Raw genomic sequence first — 22,033 nt, forward strand, 5'->3', positions numbered from 1 at the left:
CTTTCTCTTCTTCAAGATTTTGCGCAGTTATAGATGGTAGTGTGATAGATTGAGAATTCTATTTATGAGTTTTTTTGGTGCCTGGAATGTACTGCCAGGGATAGTGTTGGTGGAAGATATGTCACCACAAAAGCATTTTGGTCAGATGTTAGACTCGCTGGAATTTAGAAGATTGAGGGGGGATCTTATAGAAACTTACAAAATTCTTAAGGGGTTGGACAGGCTAGATGCAGGAAGATTGTTCCCGATGTTGGGGAAGTCCAGGACCAGGGATCACAGTTTAAGGATAAAGGGGAAATCCTTTAGGACCCAGATAAGAAAAACATTTTTCACACAAAGAGTGGTGAATCTCTGGAACTCTCTGCCACAGAAGGTAGTTGAGGCCAGAAGGTACACAAAAATGCTGGAGAAACTCAGCGGGTGCAGCAGCATCTATGGAGCGAAGGAAATATGCGACGTTTCGGGCCGAAACCCTTCTTCAGATGGTAGTTGAGGCCAGTTCATTGGTTATATTTAAGTGGGAGTTAGATGTGGCCCTTGTGGCTAAAGGGATCAGGGGGTATGAAGAGAAGGCAGATACAGGATACTGAGTTAGATGATAAGCCATGATCATGAATGGCGGCACAGGCTCAAAGGGTCTAATGGCCTACTCCTGCATCTGTTTTCTATGTTTCTATGTGCTTTAAGCCAGAAAATGTGTTTATAATGTTCTGCACCACATGGCAGGTCTATGATTAAATGAGGAATTAGAGGTGAGCAGTTTGGTGGGTTCCTTGTGGTTCAATATTGCGATTAAAATGACGAATGGTGATCTCCCCGGAGAAGTAAAAAATAAAGTGCATTTTCATAATTGTCACTGTGTTTTGACCAACTCTTGGAAAGTAGGTAGATGCAATTGAGAATCATCTGTTTATCCCTACTAATCTGATATACACAAGGATTATACGCGTACACAAGCATGAGTACAAAGATGGGTTCCGACCCAAAACGTCCTATTATTTTTCTCTGGAGATGCTGCCTGACCCACTGAGATATTCCAGCATTTCGTGTCTCTCTTCAGTATAAAACAGCATCTGTAGTTCCTTGGTTTATAAGGAGCCTCAGGTCACGTACTAGTAGGATGAGGAACAGCTTCTACAACAATACAATCACATTTCTGAACTCGGAGACCCGACGATAGATTTCTCTGGTCCCTCCGTCCCCATTGTTTAAGTATTCTGTATTTTTTGATTATTTTGTATCTTCTCTCTTTCTATTTTTTTTATTTCTTTATGCACAACTATTACGGACTGACGCAAAACTGCATTTCGTTGTACTCATACTTGTATTTGTGCGATGACATTAAAGTTGAATTGAATTCAATATTTTCCTTTGACTGCAAAATGTCCTTGTTGCAACAAACATCCCACTTTGAATACTTGATCAGAACAGCGTATCAAGTAAACTTTTATTCCATCGTGCATGACATGGTACAATATTGACATTATGAAATAACAAATTTGACCTCACTGCAAACAAAATTAATGTCATTTAAATAGTCTTTACAGAAGTCAAGGATACAATTATACAAAGTGACAAAATCTAATACACAGATCAAGCCATGAAACAAATGCCCGACTACATAAGATCATTTAAGATCATTTAAGATTTTCCCTCCGGCAGACGTTACAAAGCCTTATACGCCCGAACCTCCAGACTCAGAAACAGCTTTATTCCCCAAGCTATAGCGGCTCTGAACCGGCCCTGCTGAGTGCCCCCCACCCCCCCTGGTCTGTCTCCCTCAGATGGTCACGTCGCACAGTTTATTTATTTATTTATTTATTTTTGACATCGGTTGGAAGCTGCATACTAAATCTCGTTGCACTGATGTGCAATGACAATAAAATATATTATTATTATTATTATTATTATGAGAGGAATAGATAGGGTAAATGTACCCAGAGTAAGGGAATCAAGAAGCAGCAGGGGACATAGGAACCTGAGGGACAACTTTATTTTTCTCACAAAAGTTGGTAGGTGCATGGAACAATCTATCAGAACATTTAAACAACATTTGGAAAGTGTGTGGATAGGACAGGTTTAAAGGGATATGGGCTAAATCAGTTGTTCACAACCTTTTTTAGCTCATGGCCCCCTTGGGCTCTTTAATTTTTTTGTGACCCCCCCCGACATTATTAGCGGAAAAAAGGTGGCCCCCTTCATTGAACCTGTGGCCCCCTAGATCCCCAAATTTTTCTGTGCCCCCCCCCCGCCGAGATTTGCCATATGGTCCCAGGTTGGGAATCACTGGGCTAAATGCAGGTAGGTGGGACTCATGTAGTGTTGGTCAGCATAGGCAAGTTGGGCTGAAGGGCCTGTTTCCATGCTCCATGAATCCAAATGGCGAACATAACATTGACCTCAACAAGCAAGCAAACCTTTGCGGAAAAGCTCCTTGACCATCATACCCACCCCTGCTTATGTTGGTTAAGATCCAGGCTACAAACCTTGATGGCAATAACAAATATCCCATCCTCCAATAAAAAATTTAGTTGTTTGTGAAATCTAACTCTTGATGTCGTTCAGCAGGAGGCTGAGACCATACTGTGCAAAGAATCGGATGAATACCAAGTACCTTTCCATCTTCAAAGACCATCTTGCACCACTTATCCACATCAAGGGAATCCACTCCCAATTATACCACAAACAAGAGCATATTCAATATCAAACATTGAAGGATACTTTCAAGAAACATTCAAACACAAGCAAATTGCTGAACCCACACTTGCTTCATTGCAGCAAGAAAAAGGCACAATCTACTCCAGCTTTGACAATCCTTATTCTTATACACGTGAAAAACTCAAAACAGTATCACTCACTACGAGCGGGGGGAGTATTTCAACTTAGTGGGGGAAACATATAACCAGAGCTTTGGAACTGTGCAGAAAAAAACTGAAGAACAAATCTGCGTAGAACACGATAGAATGTACAAAATAAGATACACATTATTTATCACATAACATGTGCATTAAGATACACTAAGTAAATTAGTCCAGCCCCAATTTACAACAAACTTACTTTCTAACATTGTTTATTGCACCGGGACCCTTTTGTTATTTTACTGCCCGGCAACAAAGTCAACTTCATCTTGCAACTGCTTTTGATAAACAATGACTGTCTGCAAACAGCTGATTATATGAACTATTCCAATAAAAGTGTGCTTACTTCAAAAATCATTAAAGATCATAAAAATTACTCAACTTTCAAATACCTCGAATAGTCTACTCTGCATTGAGAATCATTCAAACAATATTCAGGTAGAAATAAGAAGACTAAACTGATAAAACCTTGCGTAGCACAAATTAATTTACTTGTATGAATCAAAATTTTCCATGTTGTATGCTGGTGATAGATGGTGTAAAATATAACTCATTCTTAGATAATTTATACATATTAAAAATCATTTATTGCCACCAAATCAGTAAACCAACAGGAAACTAAATGAGTAAAATCAGCAAAATGCTATCAATTTACAAAGTTACAAAGGAATCCGGAAGATTGTTCAAAATTACTTTGAACATAATCTAGCCACTATCGTGCTTTGTTAATTAACACAAAGCAGCTCCATGTAATCTGACCTGCCCCCCATTGAAACATACATTCCAATTACTGTAACGTTCTGCGATTAATTTAAAACTAAGTACTCTCAGACTAATTTGAATCTTGCGATTGCGTAAAAATATTTCTGCGGCTGAGGATTTTTATGCACTCTTTAAAGATTCTAAGTCCACTTTCCCTATGTACATTTATTTCGAAATGTGGAATAACAAATACGCGACATGGTGAGATTAAAAGATCTCATTACTTTTGTGTGCGTAAGCGTTTCTCTCATCACTGACCATGGTTGAAGGGCACAGACATATTCAAACAGCCATACTCTGCTCTTTTCTTTTCCAAGTTCCTTTTGTGTGGATTAGTCACAGAAGAAACCAACATTGGTACAATTTCTGATGGGAACTTAAGGATAGATGTGTCCACGCTACCTTAACAGCTTTCCCACACCATTACTCATACTTAGAACACAGAGAAGTACTGCTCAGGAACAGCCCTCTGCTCCACAATGTCCGTGTTTGAGGAACTTTCCACTAATGGGAGAGTCTAGGACTAGAGGTCATAGCCTCAGAATTCAAGGACGTTCCAGGAGACGAGGAGACATGTCTTTAGTCAGAGAGTGATGAATCTGTGCAATTCTTTGCCACAGATGGCTGAGAAAGCCAAGTCAGTGGATATTTTTATGGCACAGATTGATAGATTCTTGATTAGTGCAGGCTATGGGGAGAAGGCAGGAGAATGAGGTGAAGAGGGGGAGATAGATCAGCCATGATTGAATGACAGAGTAGACTCGATGGGCCGAATGGCCTAATTCTATTCCTATCAATTATGACTGTCCACTTTCTCCTTCCATCTTTCACTATCAATTCCGATCATCTACAATATTGTAGCATCAGGGAACTAATTTGCAATTAAAGGAGTAATTGCAGCAAAAGGCTATCAATGTACATGGGAGGCTCAGTTAGAATTGCTGCCTTATAGCGCCAGAGACCCAGGTTCAATCCTGACGATGGGAGCTGTCTGGATGGAGTTTGTACGTTTTCCCCGTGACCTCGTGGGTCTTCTTCGGGAGCTCCGGTTTCCTCCCACATTCCAAAGACGTACATGTTTGTAGGTTAATTGGCTTTGGAATAATTATGTTATCCCTAGTGTGTAGGACAATGCTTGTGTGTACAGGATCGCTGGTTGGCACAGACTCAGTGGGCTGAAGGGCCTGTTTCCAAGCAGTATCTCTGAACTATACTACTAAAGTTCCAAAGGCATCCGGAAAATTGTACAGAATGACTTTGAACATAATCCAGCCACCGTTGCACTTTGTTAATTATTACAAACCAGATCTATGTAATCAGACCTGCCCCCTATTGCAACAAGCATTCCAATTAGTGTAAGACTCGGCTTGTACTCGCTAGAATTTAGGAGATTGAGGGGGGATCTTATAGAAACTTACAAAATTCTTAAAGGGTTGGACAGGCTAAATGCAGGAAGATTGTTCCCGGTGTTGGGGAAGTCCAGGACAAGGGGTCACAGCTTAAGGATAGCTGGGAAATGATTTAGAATCGAGATGAGAAAAACTTTTTTCACACACAGAGTTGTGAATCTCTGGAACTCTCTACCACAGAAGGTAGTTAAGGCCAGTTCATTGGTTATATTTAAGAGGGAGTTAGATGTGGCCCTTGTGGCTAAAGGGATCAGGGGGTATGGAGAGAAGGCAGGTACGGGATACTGAGTTGGATGATCAGCCATGATCATATTGAATGGCGGTGCAGGCTTGAAGGGCCGAATGGCCTACTCCTGCACCTATTTTCTATGTTTCTATGTAATGATCCTGAGATTAATTTAAAACTAAATACTGATACCACGATCATCTACAATATCCATCCATCCTCTGTCCCTCATCCGGATGTGACATATCCCATTTTTCACACACTATTGGTTCACACGTCACACTAACCCACTCCTATCTTTCTATAGATTTATGGATAATAAAGATGTCTCATTCATGTGTTGTGTCCACTTTGACGGTTAGCAATGAAATATCAATTGAAGTTAATGCGGATTTGAGAATGTGAAATCACACTTGATCAATTTATTGGAATTGTTTGAAGAAATAACATGTGCTGTGGCTAAGGGAAATGTGGCGTTTGATGTTTACTGCAGAAAATAAAAGTTCACAGTGTAGGACTCAACATATTGCTATGGATAGAAGATGGCTAATAAAAAGAAAAGAGTGGGCATAAAAAGATATTTTTCTGGTTGGCAATGGATCATTGCTGGTATCGCATTTTGTTAAAATTTATATAGATTATTATATAGCGTTGGTTGAAAACTTAATAATAAATCAAAGGTAATTAGGTTGTGAATCTGTCATAAGGAACCTACAAGGGCGTCTAGATGGGTTAACCGAGTGGTCAAACATCCAGCAAAAAGATTATAATGCGGAAAAGTGTGAAAGTGTTTGGCAGGAGAAATTTAAAAAATCACTCTCAAAATAGAAAGTGCAGAGCTCCAAGTTGCAGAGGTGTCTCAGTGTACTTGTGCATGTCACATAAAAAGCTGGTATGCATGCACAGCAAATAATTATTTACGCTTCCACAACGTTATTCTTTATTGTTAGGAATTTAACGTAAAAGTGGAGATGTTGCGCTTCATGTTTGCACAATTGTCAGGGGGTTATGTAGCCTTCTCCTGCCTAGTATGTTCATGTATTGGACTCTCACAACATCAATACATCTATTTTCTTTAACCAATACTAGCAATGCTGTCAGGAAGTCTCTGGGCGAGAGATGCCGGGGAGAAAGTATTCAGACCTGCTTTTTTTTCTCCAAATTGAACAAAAACAGCGTTTGCTTTAATTTTCTACCCTCCATCCTTCCCCAAGAGGAGACAAATAAAATCCATCAGTACTCGGCGAATAATCTTCCAGACAACTTTTACACATCTAGCAGTCGATACTCTAGAGTCAAACGGTAAGGTGATTACAATATTTACAGAGCAGTTTACGGTACTCCCTGCAATGGCTTAATCAATCTTATCATGTATTATTCAAGACCTGCAGTTAGCTTGTGAGTGCGTGCACACAGATGATAGTCCAAAAATATTCCCAGAAATGCAACTATGAAGTTGTAAAATGTAGAAAAACCTGACACCACAAGACACTTGAATCAACCTCTTTGTTTGGGAATCGGTTCTGTCGATCTTAAAACACAAGCCTTTTTTTAAATCCTACTATGGCACAGAAATATTTCCAGTGGTGTTTCTGTGGACTCAGACATAATTTTATTTTTTTGAAGCAAAAACATCACAAAAGTTTCTGTGTCAGGCAGCATGCTGCCAATATATTCATATTTAGAGTATAGGATTGTAAACTCGAGCACTGTGGAAACTCATACTCAGATAGTCTATGAACACAGAGAATAATTCTGAGGAGGCAAAAGAACATGTTAATTCTTCCAACAATAAATACACATCAGATTTTAATTTAATAAAATCCATACATTTTCCATATTCTAGTTTTGATGCCATGCCTCCTCTTAATCTGAATCTTAATCTGAAGGAGAGGCTCGACCCGAAACGTCACCCATTCCTTTTCTCCAGAGATGCTGCCTGTCCAGCTGAGTTACTGCAGCATTTTGTGTCTACCTCCTCTTATTCAATATCTTTCTTCACCTGCAAAAGAAACAAAGTAACCTAAAGGTATTAGGCATAAGGGTCCATTGGAAAAAAGTAGAGAAGATCTTTATTTGCTTGTGTACCTTTGCAAAAATAAATTGACTTGTTCTCTTAAAACAAGGTCTAAAATAACACCCTTCTGCGTAAGGAGGGATCTTATAGAAAGTTACAAAATTCTTAAGGGGTTGGACAGGCTAGATGCAGGAAGATTGTTCCCAATGTTGGGGAAGTCCAGAACAAGGGGTCATAGTTTAAGGATAAGGGGGAAATCTTTTAGGATTGAGATGAGAAAAAACATTTTTCACACAGAGAGTGGTGAATCTCTGGAATTCTCTGCCAAAGAAGGTGGTTGAGGCCAGTTCATTGGCTATATTTAAGAGTGAGTTAGATGTGGCTAAAGGGATCAGGGGGTATGGAGAGAAGGCAGGTACAGGATACTGAGTTGGATGATCAACCATGATCATATTGAATGGCGGGGCAGGGCCGAAGGGCCGAAGGGCCTACTCCTGCACCTATGTTCTATGTTTCTATGTAAGACTGGTAAGGTAAAGAACATAGGTATCCCCTGAAAATCACACCAGCTTCGGAGCATTTCTGAAAGTTTACTTACATTTCAAATTAAGGAAAATCAATTTTTTAAAGACATGGGTAGTTTACAAGAGTCTGGGAGGTTATTCACAAGTGTGATTCCATAGCTTTTAAATTAAGACTGATCCAACAAACCAGAAAATCATCCCATATATGTCTTGAATTACATAACAAGAATAATAATTTCAATTTGACGAAATACAGTGAACTGTCCCAGAGGAAATGTCAAGTGAAAATTGATATGATCTATGACTTGGGGCAAATTACCCCAAATCACCCCAAGCATTCAAAGCGCTTGGAAAGAAAGGTAGAGTGTTTGTGGTTCAGGAAGAGCATGGTAGCACCCACAGCTTTGGTAACTGAAGGTCTGGCTACTCATGTAGATGCAATTAAATTCCATATCAGTCGAGACCAGAATTAAAAGCGTGGATATCTCGAGGGCTGCAGCTCACAGAGATTTGGGATAATATCTACATTACTGGGTCAGTGTGACCAGTAGTTCTCTAGACTAGTTAAGCCTACAGTCATTGAATGCAACAGTGAAGGATATAGATAGACACAAAGTGCTGGTGTAACTCTGCAGGTCAGGCTGCATCTCTGGAGAAAAAGGTTGTGACAAAGATGCAGAACAAGATTCCCACTACAACAACTTTCTGTGTTGAATACGTTAGTTGAGGCAAGGAGAGAAAATTGCGCAAGGCAAGCAACATTTGGATAAATGCCATTTGACCAAGCGACCAGTAAATGACTAACAGATGGTATACTCCATACATTCATTTACACAACCCAACATCCCTGACATAAAGAGAGTTGAGTCTTTCTACTAATCACACAAAAAACAACACAACAAAATCAAAATGCTAACAAATGTTTCACAAGATGTATTTTAAATCTTTCTCTCTTCCCCTTTACTGAAGATATTCACTGTCCGAAAAGCTAACATAATTTGTGCAGCCCTGTAGCACAACAAACTACAATTATTTGTATGGAAAAGACAAATTTTAATGTGTGCATTTATTTTCGCATTTTAAAGTTCATTCCCCATCTACGCTGCCAGATGCCTCAAAGAATGCAAAATATGTCAAATGCATTGAGGGATTCTGAGTCTTTGTAAGGAGGTTTCAACTGGCCTTTAAATTGGAAGATGCCATAAAAGCAAGTATGCGATCTCTGAAAATGCGTACATATCAAGGCAGATGCTTCATTTCATTCTTCGCTGCTCCCTTCAGAATTTCCAAGTACCGCAACACATCCAGTGGGACACCTATATGTTCAATATTAGCAGCAGAGTTTCATGAGGAATCCATACAGATTTCAGATACGGTGCAGTTTTCAGTTGTTGCCAATTTCCTTTATCCCCCAAAACACCAATAGAGCAAGGAGGCAGTAAAATAAATGCTAACAAACAGCTGTTGAAAGAAACCCCTGAGCAATACTTCTGAGAACAAAGGTGCAACACAGGAAAGGAAAATTGAGTATGATTGTTCAGGCTCCCTGTCTACATAATGACGTGTAGTCTTCAAATGCATTGCACCAAACTCCTGTGTGCCTCATACATGAGACATGTGCAAGGGTTCTGCTTACTATTATAACTCATTAGCACTAAACAGTCATTTGGGACTGCAATATTTATTGTCATCATTGGCACCCTATAAAGTGGGCAAATCTGATGTATTTTATCCTTGATTTTATATCCACCTGTTGCACATACTCAAATTTTTTCCAAAGCTAATCAAATTCACCAGTAACATATTTTGACGATGATTATCTAAGACAATGATTTCATATCACAATTCATAAGGAATAATTAATTTAATGCAATAACATCCACTGATGGATATAATGCATCAATATTTACAAACAGTAAATTAAATGTAGAATTATTAACAAATCTTTACAGTGTATACTAATGCAACAAAAAGCATCTTTACATTTTCAAAATGTAATGTAATTCTAAATTTGTTTTGCCAGAGGGTTTCAGTTTGATTTATAATTAGATGTTCTAACGATAAACTCTGCACGGAAGAGATTGAACACACATAACATTACCGGTATTGAAACACTGATTAGATCTATAAGCAAGTTTGAAATTATGCTTTGCATATCACACCAGTTTAGAACCATCATGGTCACCATCTCATACCAGAAAATAAACTAGATCTGGCATTACAATAGAAAAACAAGGAACTACAGACGTGTAGGAAAGAACTGCAGGTGCTGGTTTAAACCAAAAATTGACACAAAAATCCGGAGTAACTCAGCAGATAAGACAGCATCTCTGGAGAAAAGAAATTGGAATCATTTTGGGTTGAGACCCTTCTTCAGACTACAGATGCTGATTTACAAAATGGGTCCAAACCTGAAACCTTACCTATCCATATCCTCCAGACAGGGATGCTGTCTGATCTGCTGAGCCACCCCAGCACTTGTTTTTTGCATTAGAATAACTTCTCTTCAGAATGAGGTGATAAGGGGAAATCCAGCAATCAACACTTTGACTTCCAATCTAGCACAAAATGTAATATGGCATACAGACATTGTTGGTGGTAATCTTCTACCTAACCCTCAAGCCAAAATCAGTTTGGAAAATGTAACCATTGGCAATAATAAAAATAATAATAATAATAATGTTCTGCTTTAAAGTGCAACTTAGGAAAGTTGCAGATGACACAAAGCTGGGTGGCAGTGTGAACTGTGAGGAGGATGCTATAAGGATACAGGGTGACTTGGACAGATTGGGTGAGTGGGCAGATGCAGTTTAAAGTCGATAAATGTGAGGTTACCCACGTTGGTGGCAAAAACAGGAAGGCAGATTATTATCTGAATGGTGTCAACTTGGGAAAAGGAGAAGTGCAGTGAGATCTGGGGGTCCTTGTTCATCAGTCACTGAAAGTAAGCATGCAAGTACAGTAAGCAGTGAAGAAAGCGAATGGCATGTTGGCCTTCAATAACAAGCAGAGTTGAGTATAGGAACAAAGAGGTCCTTCTGCAGTTGTACTAGGTCCTAGTGAGACCACACCTGGAATATTGTGTGCAGGTTTGGTCACGAAATTTGAAGAAGGATGTTCTTGCTAGTGAGGGACTGCAGCGTAGGTCCACGAGGTTAATTCCCGGGATGGCGGGACTGTCATATGCTGAGAGAATGGAGCGGCTGGGCTTGTATATTCTGGAATTTAGGATGAGAGGGGATCTTATTGAAACATATAAGATTATTAAGGGTTTGGACATGCTAGAGGCAGGAAACATGTTCCCGATGTTGGGAGAGTCCAGAACCTGGGGCCACAGTTTAAGAATAAGGGGTAAGCTATTTAGAACGTAGATGAGGAAAAAACGTTTTCACACTGAGTTGTGAATCTGTGGAATTCTCTGCCTCAGAAGGCAGTGGACGCCAATTCTCTGGAGGCTTCCAAGAGAGAGTTAGATAGAGCTCTTAAAGGGATATGGGGAGAATGCACGAACGGGGTACTGATTTTGGATGATCAGTCATAATCACAGTGAATGATGGTGCTGGCTCGAATGACCTACTCCTGCACCTATTGTCTATTAACATGAAGTTCCTCAAAATTCTTGTTATGTATTATTCTGTTTGCCAGAAATTACATGATTACAAATTAATATGTTTGTTCATAAGGTCGCAAGTGATAGGAGCAAAACTTGATGGGCCATTCTCTCTGAACTCCATTCTCCTGCCTTCTCCCATAAACCTTGACACCTGTACTAATCATGAATCTATCCATCTCTGCCTTAAAAATATCCACTGACTTGGCCTCCACAGCCTTCTGTGGCAAATAATTGCACAGATTCACCACCCTCTGGCTAAAGAAATTCCTCCTCATCTCCTTCCTAAAGGAACGTCCTTTAATTCTGAGGCTATCACCTCTAGTCCTAGACTCTCCCACGAGTGGAAATATCCTCTCCACATCCTCTCTGTCCAAGCCTTTCACTATTCTGTATGTTTCAATGCCTGCCCCCCATTTATTTAAACACCAGTGAGAACAGGCCCAGTGTCGTCAAACGCCCATCATATATTAACCCACTCATTCCTGGGGTCATTCCTATTTGCCGATGGCCTTGCCTCACTATAACATTCTTCAAATCCCATTGCAGAAAGTAGGTTGATGTGAACATCTACAATACAGTAACAGCAGAGGAATGAAGATTTAAGGTCATATCAGGCACTGACCTTCTTGACACCAATTTGCAAGTGCCATGGTGAGGAAAGAATAAAGCCAGCTGACTAACAGAATTCACTTCAACTATTTAACACATACACATTTATTGGGTCCACAGTGTGTGCAGTGAATGCTGATTTAAAAACATTGATTCAAGAGCCTGGATAAATATTGAGCTTTATTTCACCTGCAAACCAGAAGGACAAATTGAAACAACCCTGCTCATAACGCAGTTATGACATCAAAGCATAAAATTATTTTGGAGGTGTAACTAATTAGGAAATACCTATGGCATGCCAGATTTCATTAAAAACAATTTAACAGTCTCAAGAATATGTTAGCATTAAATTTAATAATCAAAATGCTATTCCTCTTTATTTGTTTTGACATCGCTTACATCTCACTTACTTGAGAATGCTGATGGTGATCCAAATCCTGTGTGGTCTCCTGAAAGTGCATGCAATTCTTGTTATCAGATCTTGCCCTAATGTTGAAAAGGAATTACCATCTAATCTATTCCCCTTGTGCTTCATTGCAGGATCTGCATCTACAATTACATTTGTTAAGATTAATCTGCGATCATAGGTAACAACTTTAAAATACATTCACTGATGGATGGAAAAGGCATTTTGTATGAAGATTCTCACATATCAACAAACAAGACTGACTCAAACCGTCATTCCTTTGTCATTTCCTACAGTGTTTGGTCTCATCCCATTAATTAGTTGCTTTCTTGATATGTACCAGATTTTGTGGCAGCTAAAAATTAAAATATAAAATCAATATATTATCAAGCATTTTGCAAATAGTGTATTGTCCCAGCCCTATTGCTCTTGACCTGAAGACCTTCGCGCTCCACTTTGTGAGGTTAGTCCAAAATCAGATGCAAATTAAAATGATTTATACCAGAGTCATGTATTTGGAGCACTTCAGCTCCTGGGTTCATTCTCCCCACTACTCTTTCCTCTAACCACACAAGAGTAGATTGAGCAGTATTAAATTACTACATGCTGTAAATGGGATATGCTTCTTCAGGGATAAGATCCCACATAAATCTAAGAAATTGAAGTTGGGTCAATAAGAGGTATAGTAAATAGAGTGATTAATAAAATGGTTAGTACTGATAAAGTAGTACTCAGCACACAAGTGCTTAGCAATTACAGTCTAATAATTGTAGTTAAATGTTTTATTACACATTTACGGGGCGCTAATTTGGAAAAAATACATTTCAGCAATATTAATGAGAACCAGACGTAATTTGATTACAAGTTTGACATTTCTGACTTTACCAATGACTAATGTTGCCAAAAAAAATCTACAAAATAAAATGATGATCTAATGTGAAATATTTTAGCCTGATGATACCACAATGAACAATATCACCTTTTATTCTTGTACAATTATTTTGACATCATTTTTTAATCTTTCATTCTGCCATGCCCTTGTGGAATATTGTAAACTATTGCACGTCATTTAAGATTCATGCACAAACAGAAGCTGCCTCCTGGAAAACCTGGAAACATCTTCCTAATAATGAAAGAAGGGAACTGATTTAGAGCATTTTTTAAGTCCCTATATTTTTTTGAAAGGATACAAGGACTAAATAATAAAATGTATAATGCAACATCTGGGATTAAGGTGAATTTCAACATTGCAATAGAACAGAAAGGAAAAAAAATAATTTGAATGGTATAAAGAGTAAAAGACAAGAATATTATTCCATAGGGGAAATATCATGATTAAAGACTGACATGTGGACAATCAAGGACAGTAAGTTAAGAAAGGGTTTAAACTTCAAGTTAAAGATGATATGACCTATCTGGAACAATCAGCACACACAAAGAATGAAGGTCTGTCTTGCAGCCTCATACTGCATTATTTGTCATTTAGAGGTCTATTACCAAAATGGCAACAACCAAAAAACATGAGCACAAACTAATTTATTACAGGATGATGTTTTAGTATTTAAAATCATAATAAACATAAGGTCACGGTTTCCTTCTCCAAGTTCTGATCGACTTGCTCAGAGCCCACGGCATTTTCTGCTTATATTTCAGATAACCAGTGTTCTTAGAATTTTGTTGATTTTATACAAACTGTTTTTTTATGCTCAGATGCATCAAATTACATCAGAAAGTATTTTTGTAATTAAAATCATTAATTTTCTGGATGAGAATTCTTCCACATGTATCCCACTAATCAAACAAAATTCACATTGAGATAAAACATGCTCCAAATGCTTTATGTCATCACTTTTTCACCCAGAATCATGAATATTTACTGAATAATATGCCTTTATGCTGTAAAACACTAGTATGTGTAACTTGCTGTGGTAACAGTGAATTACTCATCCAGCCTCATCGCTAGATTTTGTTTTAATCCTAAATCATGGGGAGTTATATTGCAGCAGTTGGGTTAATCCATCACGACCATTTGAGGTTCCAGACTTTATTTTGAAGAATCACCATCTCCTGGCAGATACACACCGAAGCATCTTTTTTTGTTTTAAATAAAGCCAGAGAAATCAAGTGGCTGCAGTCGGATTTTGTCGAAGGCATTCTTGATAAATTGCTGACCAATGCGTCATCTACCAGCCTAAAGAAACAATGGATCGCTACTCGACTATCATCAACTCCACAGAATTGATACAGCTGGAAGTGCCATTGATAGATGGCTGCTTTTTCCTGGATTTGCCATCGCACACAGTTAATCAGAATCTCACAACTTTTATATACTGAGGGCAGGAGTGTCACTGAAGATTTGGGTTAAATTATGAACTTTGCAGTGTGACCATACGCCATCAGAGGAGAGATTTGGGGCGCTCAAACACATTGAGATAAGATACTGTTAACATGCCAGAAATCTGACTAAAGTTAATTCCAGATACTAGCATTTAAGGTCATATGTAAAAGGAGCAGAATTAGGCCATTTGGCCCATTGTCTACTCTGCCATTCAATCATAGCTGATCTATCTCCCTCCTCACCTCATTTCCCCCCTTTCTCCCCATATCCCCTGATTTCCAACACCACTTAGTCCTATAACTGTCTAATCTTTGCCACAAACAATATAATGATCACATATTTTATTCACTGATGTACCAGGCAATGAATGGGTGCCATTTTTATAAACAATCATGTTAATATTTCCATAACTCAGAAAATATACAAAAATCATTTGATATGGTCACCAATCCTCCACATTATTGTAATGAATGTCATCGAAGTGCATATCATTGATGAGAAAGAACAATTCCCACGTATAGGGAGAGGGGAAACAATCTTTCATTCATAGGAACAAATATTGGTACACGGTTCAGAGTTTTAAATTGAGTAATATTATGGGAGTTCATTCAAAGGTTGGGGTGTTCATAGGATGGATGTTCCTAACCCAGGTTAGCCTGTAGTTGGCCTGCATATCAAAAGGAAAAAAAGAGTAGGAAGAAACTGCAGATGCTGGTTTAAACCAAAGATGGACACAAAATGCTGGAGTAGCTCAGCGGATCAGGCAAGTATCTCTGGAGAGAAGGAATGGGTGACGTTTAGGGTCGAGACCCTTCTTCAGACTCAAGACCCATTAATTCTCTCCTGAGATGCTGCCTGATCCGCTGAGCTACTCCAGCATTTTGTGTCTATAAAAGGATGAACTGTGAATCAATCACTGCAGCACAATAGCTCTCGATAAAATCAACAAAATAACAAATATCAGTCCCATTTGTGAAGGGACTGACAGCAAGTGAAGTGATCTTCATTCTGATGGATCTTATTGATTCAAAGGCCTGTCCTAAGTCTGACACACTCACCTCAGGGCGCACACTTAATGTCTTATGTTGAGAAAACCAAGATGTGCATTGCCTTTTGCTTTTTGAAGGAATGTGCATGCTATCCCAAACCAAACAATGGTAAGGATCTGTGACAAAGGGAAGATGGCTGAACAGAGGTCAAGTTGTGTTTTGCAAGTGAACATCTCGGAGCACCTCGGCCGGTAGTCAGCAAATTGTCAGGTGCTAGCTATCCATTCTTTCGCTTACCAGAACACAGGAAGGGATCATATCAACTACAGAGATGAAACACCTGGAAACAAGGCGGAACTAAAACCTACCCAGTGGTGATTTGATATTTGGCAGAATGGAATTGGAGTTTCAAGTAACTGAGTAAACTACATCTTTCTACCCTGTAGTCGGGATATTGGAGCAGCACACTCATATTGTATAGCTCACTGTTTAGCTCATCTTACAAATCAATGAGTTTCAAATAGCAGTTCCATGCACAAATTCCCAGCGGTCAATACCTATGACTAACAGCTATCCTCCTCGCGGAGGGAAAGGCAGCGGCTAGATTCTCTTGATGCCGAGCGAAAATGGATGAAGTGTGTGGCAAACTCTGCAATCGAAGAGGCGTGCAAAGCAAGTCCAAACAAAAAGAATAGGGCACTGATGATGATCGTTCAGGTGTAATGATTTTTTTTTTACGGGACAAATTGCTGGCATTAAGGACCAAACATGGTTAGACAGACACAAAAAAGCTGGAGTAGCACATCGGGTCAGGTAGCATCTCCGGAGAAAAGGAATAGGCGGCGTTTCGTGTCGAGACTGGTCGACTGAAGAAGGGGTTCGTCCAAAACGCCACCTCGTCCTTTTCTCCAGAGATGCTGCCTGTCCCGCTGAGTTGCTCCAGCTTTTTGTGCAAGTCTTCGGTTTAAACCAGCACCTGCAGTCCCCCCCTACACATTAGGCACTAACACTACTGATAGTTGGCCCAACATCCTCATGCATCAGCCACAAGCTTTGCCGTATGTTGATACCTTCCTGGCAGAGATTAACCCCGGGAAGGAAAGAGTTTTCCTTGGCAAGGCAACAAAAACGAGAGGATTTTCAAAATTCCAGATCGGTTTAGAGAAAAAAAAAACGCACTGCGATTCAACGAATGGGAAAATAAACCCATTCGATCAACCTGCGTCTTACCGGGCTGGCTGAAGTTTAACTTTGGCACAGTTACCAGGGGAGAAATCTACCAACAACGGTTGCTGATGAAAGTAATCTGACAAATCGAATTGCCAGCTGCCATTGAAACGCCTAGGTGTTTCTATTCATAAAACGAAACAAAATCCAGGAACAGACTAACAGAAAATATCAACTATTTACCCCAAATATTAATGTCTCAGAGTGGGGAATATCTGCATCCATTTTTGCTACAGATCAGACAGAGCGCGATGAATCAGGTGTGTAATGCCCATTACAATTTAAGTGTACAGAGCTGAAATAAAACTGAAGGGTCAGTGGTCAGCATTGAAATTCTGCCTTAAACTATGAAGCCGCTGCTCCACCGAATGCAGCCGGGCTGTGGACGGGGAACAAGGAGGAAAACTCGGCTTGCGTGCGAGGAATCTGCAACACACCCCGTGCCCGGGGTTAGTCTGACCGGGGGGGGAAAGCTACACGCGAGAGAGGCTCCACTCGTGTTAAACCAGCGGGCAGCCACTGCGCTACAGACTACCTGCTGTACACCTAGACCGGAATTTAAATAAATAACAAAAGAAAAGGGATACAGGGATAAACAGAAGGAGATAGATAGAACGGAAGCATTAAAAAAAAATCAATTACCAGACGCATCTTGGCGTTTCCTAGGCAATGAAACTGAAGGCTGAAGTCTTGTGCAAAGATCAGCTGGTCCAACCTCTGGCGCGGAGTGAATCTTTGGAGTGGGAGGCTGGGGTTGCTGTGCACACACCGTGAGCACCGGAGCGATGCCGTCAAAGCGCAAACACCCACCCCACGCGAGGACCAACCAAACACGCCGATGAACTCATTGCAATTTGGGAGGTGAGGCTGGGAGGGGAAGGGTGGATGAGCGCAGACGCTTGGTCACGCTTCAACAACTGCACGGGAACGTGCGCATTGCATCCATCACAGGATCAACACACAGTATCCAAATAAGTGCGCACACGCCCGGCCAGTTCCCCACCTCGCTACCGCCGCCGCCACCTTTCCCCCCGGTGCCAAGTGCCGCGGGTTCACCTCTCACCCGCAATGCTAATTCCCAATTTACCTGCCAAGTGGCCAAAATGGGACATGTTTGAATCTTACACAGAGCTCACGGCTTTCTAGATCAGTCTGAACAAGGGTCTCGACCCGAAACGTCACCCATTCCTTCTCTCCAGAGATGCTGCCCGTCCCGCTGAGTTACTCCAGTATTTTGTGTCTATCAAGGCTTTCTATTGTACTGGAGGTCAGGTATTAAGTTTTGGAGACTTTTCGAGAATACAGGAGCGTTAACTGTGGCCCCTCTTCGTCCAATGTATTTTGATATTTTCTTGAAAGCTAAATTTCACCTTAATTCTTACTCTGGTACAACCAATATGTTATGAATAGATTTCTAACAGTGGCTCGATCCTGGTGGAGGTCGGTTCTCTGGATACTTTCAAGAGAGAGCTAGATAAATAGTGACGCCAGGGGATATGGGGAGAAGGCAGGAACGGGGTACTGATTGTGGACGATCAGCCATGATCACATTGAATGGCGGTGCTGGCTCGAAGGGCCAGATGGCCTACTCTTGCACCTATTGTCTGTTGTTTAAATAAAACCAAGCAGCCATCATTAAAGTTCTGCCCATCTTGCAGTGCACTGTTTTTCACTGCAACGGTTGCTCCGCCAGAAATCTCGCAGAAATGACCAACGTGAGGCGAACCTTCAATGTTAGCCGCCTCACTTGTTCACCTCCCCACCCGATAGGAAACACAACTCAATGTCTTGTATGCGATCACCATCTCCCCGAAGAGCCATGCTAGTTTTGCCATCTGGTGATCAGCTAATTCCACCTGAGCCAAACAGGAACTTGGCCAGCCAGTCAGCATCTGTGGAGGGGAATGGACCGATCTTCTCTTTGCCCATTCGGTCGTTTGCCCATTCCCTCCACTGATGCTGCCTGGCTGAGTTCCTCTAGCACTTTATGTTTTGCTCAATATCCTGGCATCTGCAGTTCCCTGTGCTTCCAGCTAATTCCACCTGTTGAATTTGGAATTCCTCTCTGTATTACAAAACCTTTGGAATAAAAGTGAAAATATTTTGAACCACACACAGCATTGTTAGCCGTGGCAGAACATCTACATCCACAGGTCTCCAATCCCACTCCCTGAACATGAAGGCAAGAACGCAGGTTGATGTTCCAAACCATTATTCAGGGAACAATGCAAATTTGACATAGCGGCAAAGAAATTCAGCCAGTCACAACTATTTCTCTCTGTGATCTACGAATGGGAAATAGAGCATTTCACAGTGGAACAAAATTGCAATCTTTTCTAAATCAAATCACACCAACTATGAAATTCAACCACTCACATCCAGGCATTATTTGTGTCAATGGTCCCATTTCAAACCAGGTACACATGGTGCATCAATCCTTAAGGCATTGGGAGAATTAGGTCACGTTGTGCCATCTTTGCTCATTTCTTGAATAATCAAATGCAGTTACAGCACTATTACCTCTGCAGCTTTGCTCCTTTAATGTGATCTCCTCAACCAAGTCCCAACGCTGGAAACCCCACTCATGCAAGTCCCTTTTATTTTGTTTTTACCTGACTGCGACTTCCACCACTGTGCCGACCTTCACCCCATGGCTTCTGGTCCTAATCTCAGATCACTTCCACCCCTCTGTGGCAACCATATCTCCCCTCCTTCTCCAACCAACTCAAAACCATCAGACTCAATCAGGTCTCCAAATGCCAGCTCCCTTCTCACCTCAACTCCACAAACCTATCCCAGATCTTAAACCCAACTTACTTCCTTTGCATGCACTAACAGATGTGAAGGGGTCAAGGAAAGAGCGTTCATGTCGTGGCCCTGTTTTCACCAATCCTTCCACCACCACGGACAAGAAGCAACAAAACAGACACCATCGTATGCTGATGTCGAGAAGTGTGCTCAGCTCTGGCTGAACAACCTCTAACCTTGTGTGTGGACTCGATAAGGAGAAGAATAGATGTGAAGGAAAGTGGTCAATTTGTACTCGGGCTTCAAGCACCAACTGAAACGGGCGTTGCCATTCTGCACACAGATTTTTAATGCCACATGTTTACAAAATCAAACCCCTATTTGCTCTCTCAGGTCACAAAAATACACACCAACGCTCAAAATGTGGATTTCAAATATGTCGGAAACGGCATATCTGGAAGAAATGCGACTCCTTCTAGCAGGTAAAGCAGACCAATTCTTATTGATTTGCAGTCTCCTTTTATCGATTTCTTAGAAGCATATGGTGCAACACAACCATAGAAATAAAATGTTTTAGAATCAGGTGACGAGTGGCCTGGAACATAAAATAGGTTTATAGCTTTCAATCTCCTTTTTCCTTTTCTTCTTTTATTTTAATTTTATTTTTTTCCGTCTATCTCTCCTTAAGTACCTTTCTTCTTCCTTCTTTCTATCTCACACACCACTTATGTCAACCTCTTCTTTTCTACTCTTTTCTTCCTTATTCCTGTTTTGCTATTAAATTAAAAAATAAGAAGTTGTATATGTCAACAAGTATTAGGTACTGATGAACCACAGTATTGTACTTACTCCTAACAAAAATAAATTAAAAACATTTAAAAATACATCCCACGGTGCCATTTTGTAGACAAATAATTATTGTTGTCCACACCTGATACTTATTTCTTAACCAACATCAATTGAAATAAACATTGTCTTGGTCATTTCTATGGGGTCTGTCTCTGCAAATATCAACGGACACTTTTCTAACTTTAGAGTAGTGACTGCAATTCAAAAATGCCTCATTGGCTGTGAACCAATTTGGGTCATTGCTGAGTTTGTTCAAGTCGCACTTCAATTGCAGATCCTATGAAACAGTTGATAGATAATCGGAAATTATTTTTGTCCGGTACTGAAATAATTTGTGAGGTAGGAATTTTAAGTCAATTTGCATTGAAAATAAGTACCCCAAGCTAACAGTTTAGAATATGGAACTCCTTAGGCAATACAAGCAATACTAGATTTGTTATATTACAATAATAAGCACATGCCCAATCAATAAAAGCCCTGCAGCAAAGGACATCAATCCAGAAGCTGTAGAGAACAGATGGAATGTTTGAGACCGAAAGAGACTCGGGAATGCGAGAGGAGACGTTGCCAGCTGAGTAAGGTTGCTCAAGGTTTGTTTAAACACCTGATCTCTCTGAAGAAAATGTAAATGAATGAAAGGAGAGGAATGTGGGCAAAAAAATAATAATTCTGAAAACATGATGTTAAACTGCAGAAGCTGGAATTCTGAAATAAAACAAAATGCTGGAAGCAATCAACAGAAAGAATGCTGGTCTACGGGCTGCTGGTGCCCTCTACCTCCCCCCTCGCCTCCATCCAGGGTGAGATCACGTACATCTCTTTAACCTCATCTACGGTGTTCCCAATGTGGCTTCCTGTGCATCGGTGAAACCAAACGCAGGCTTGGCAACCGTTTCCCAAAACACTTGCGCTCAGTCTACCAAGGACCAGTGGAGCTCCCGATAGTTAACCATTTTAAATCCTCTTCCCATACCCATAGTGACCTCTCTGTCCTGGGCCTCCTTCATTGCCAGAGCAAGGCCACAAACTGGAGGAACAGCACCTTGAACAGGTCTTGTCGCCAATCCATACTGATGTAGCTCTGCCAATGAGGAAGTCAATGATCCAGTTACAAAGGGAGGTACAGAGGCCCAGGTCTTGGAGCTTGCTGATATGTTTAGAAGGGCTGATTCTGTTGAACACCAAGATGTAATCGATGAACTTGATCAAGCCCAATGTATGTATTCCTGTTATTCAGATGGTCCTGATTAGAGTGGAGAGCCAGTGAAATAGTATCTGCAGTTGACTTAAAAAATATACTGTGCTACAATAACTCAGTGAAGCAGGCAGCATCTCTGGAGAACATGGATGGGTGACGTTTCATCTCGGGACTTTTGGGGCAATAGGCAAATTGAAGCAGATCCAGGTCATTTCTGAGATTTAATTCACTCCATAACCAACCTCTTGAAGCACTTCATT

The 22,033-nt window shown here is 40.4% G+C and overlaps 1 protein-coding gene across 1 annotated transcript in view; it reads right to left on the reverse strand.

Annotated features, from left to right (window-relative positions):
- schip1 (schwannomin interacting protein 1) overlaps nt 1-17,731 on the reverse strand; it is a 582,838-nt gene extending 565,107 nt beyond the window's left edge. Inside the window, exon 1 of the mRNA XM_055646367.1 lies at nt 17,621-17,731. Coding sequence (XP_055502342.1) covers nt 17,621-17,629 — 9 coding nt within the window. The 5' untranslated portion in view covers nt 17,630-17,731. The remainder of the gene's footprint in view (nt 1-17,620) is intronic.
- Between the last annotated feature and the right edge of the window lie 4,302 nt (nt 17,732-22,033).

Source organism: Leucoraja erinacea, chromosome 14 (assembly GCF_028641065.1).
Source record: "Leucoraja erinacea ecotype New England chromosome 14, Leri_hhj_1, whole genome shotgun sequence".
NCBI lineage: Eukaryota > Metazoa > Chordata > Chondrichthyes > Rajiformes > Rajidae > Leucoraja > Leucoraja erinaceus.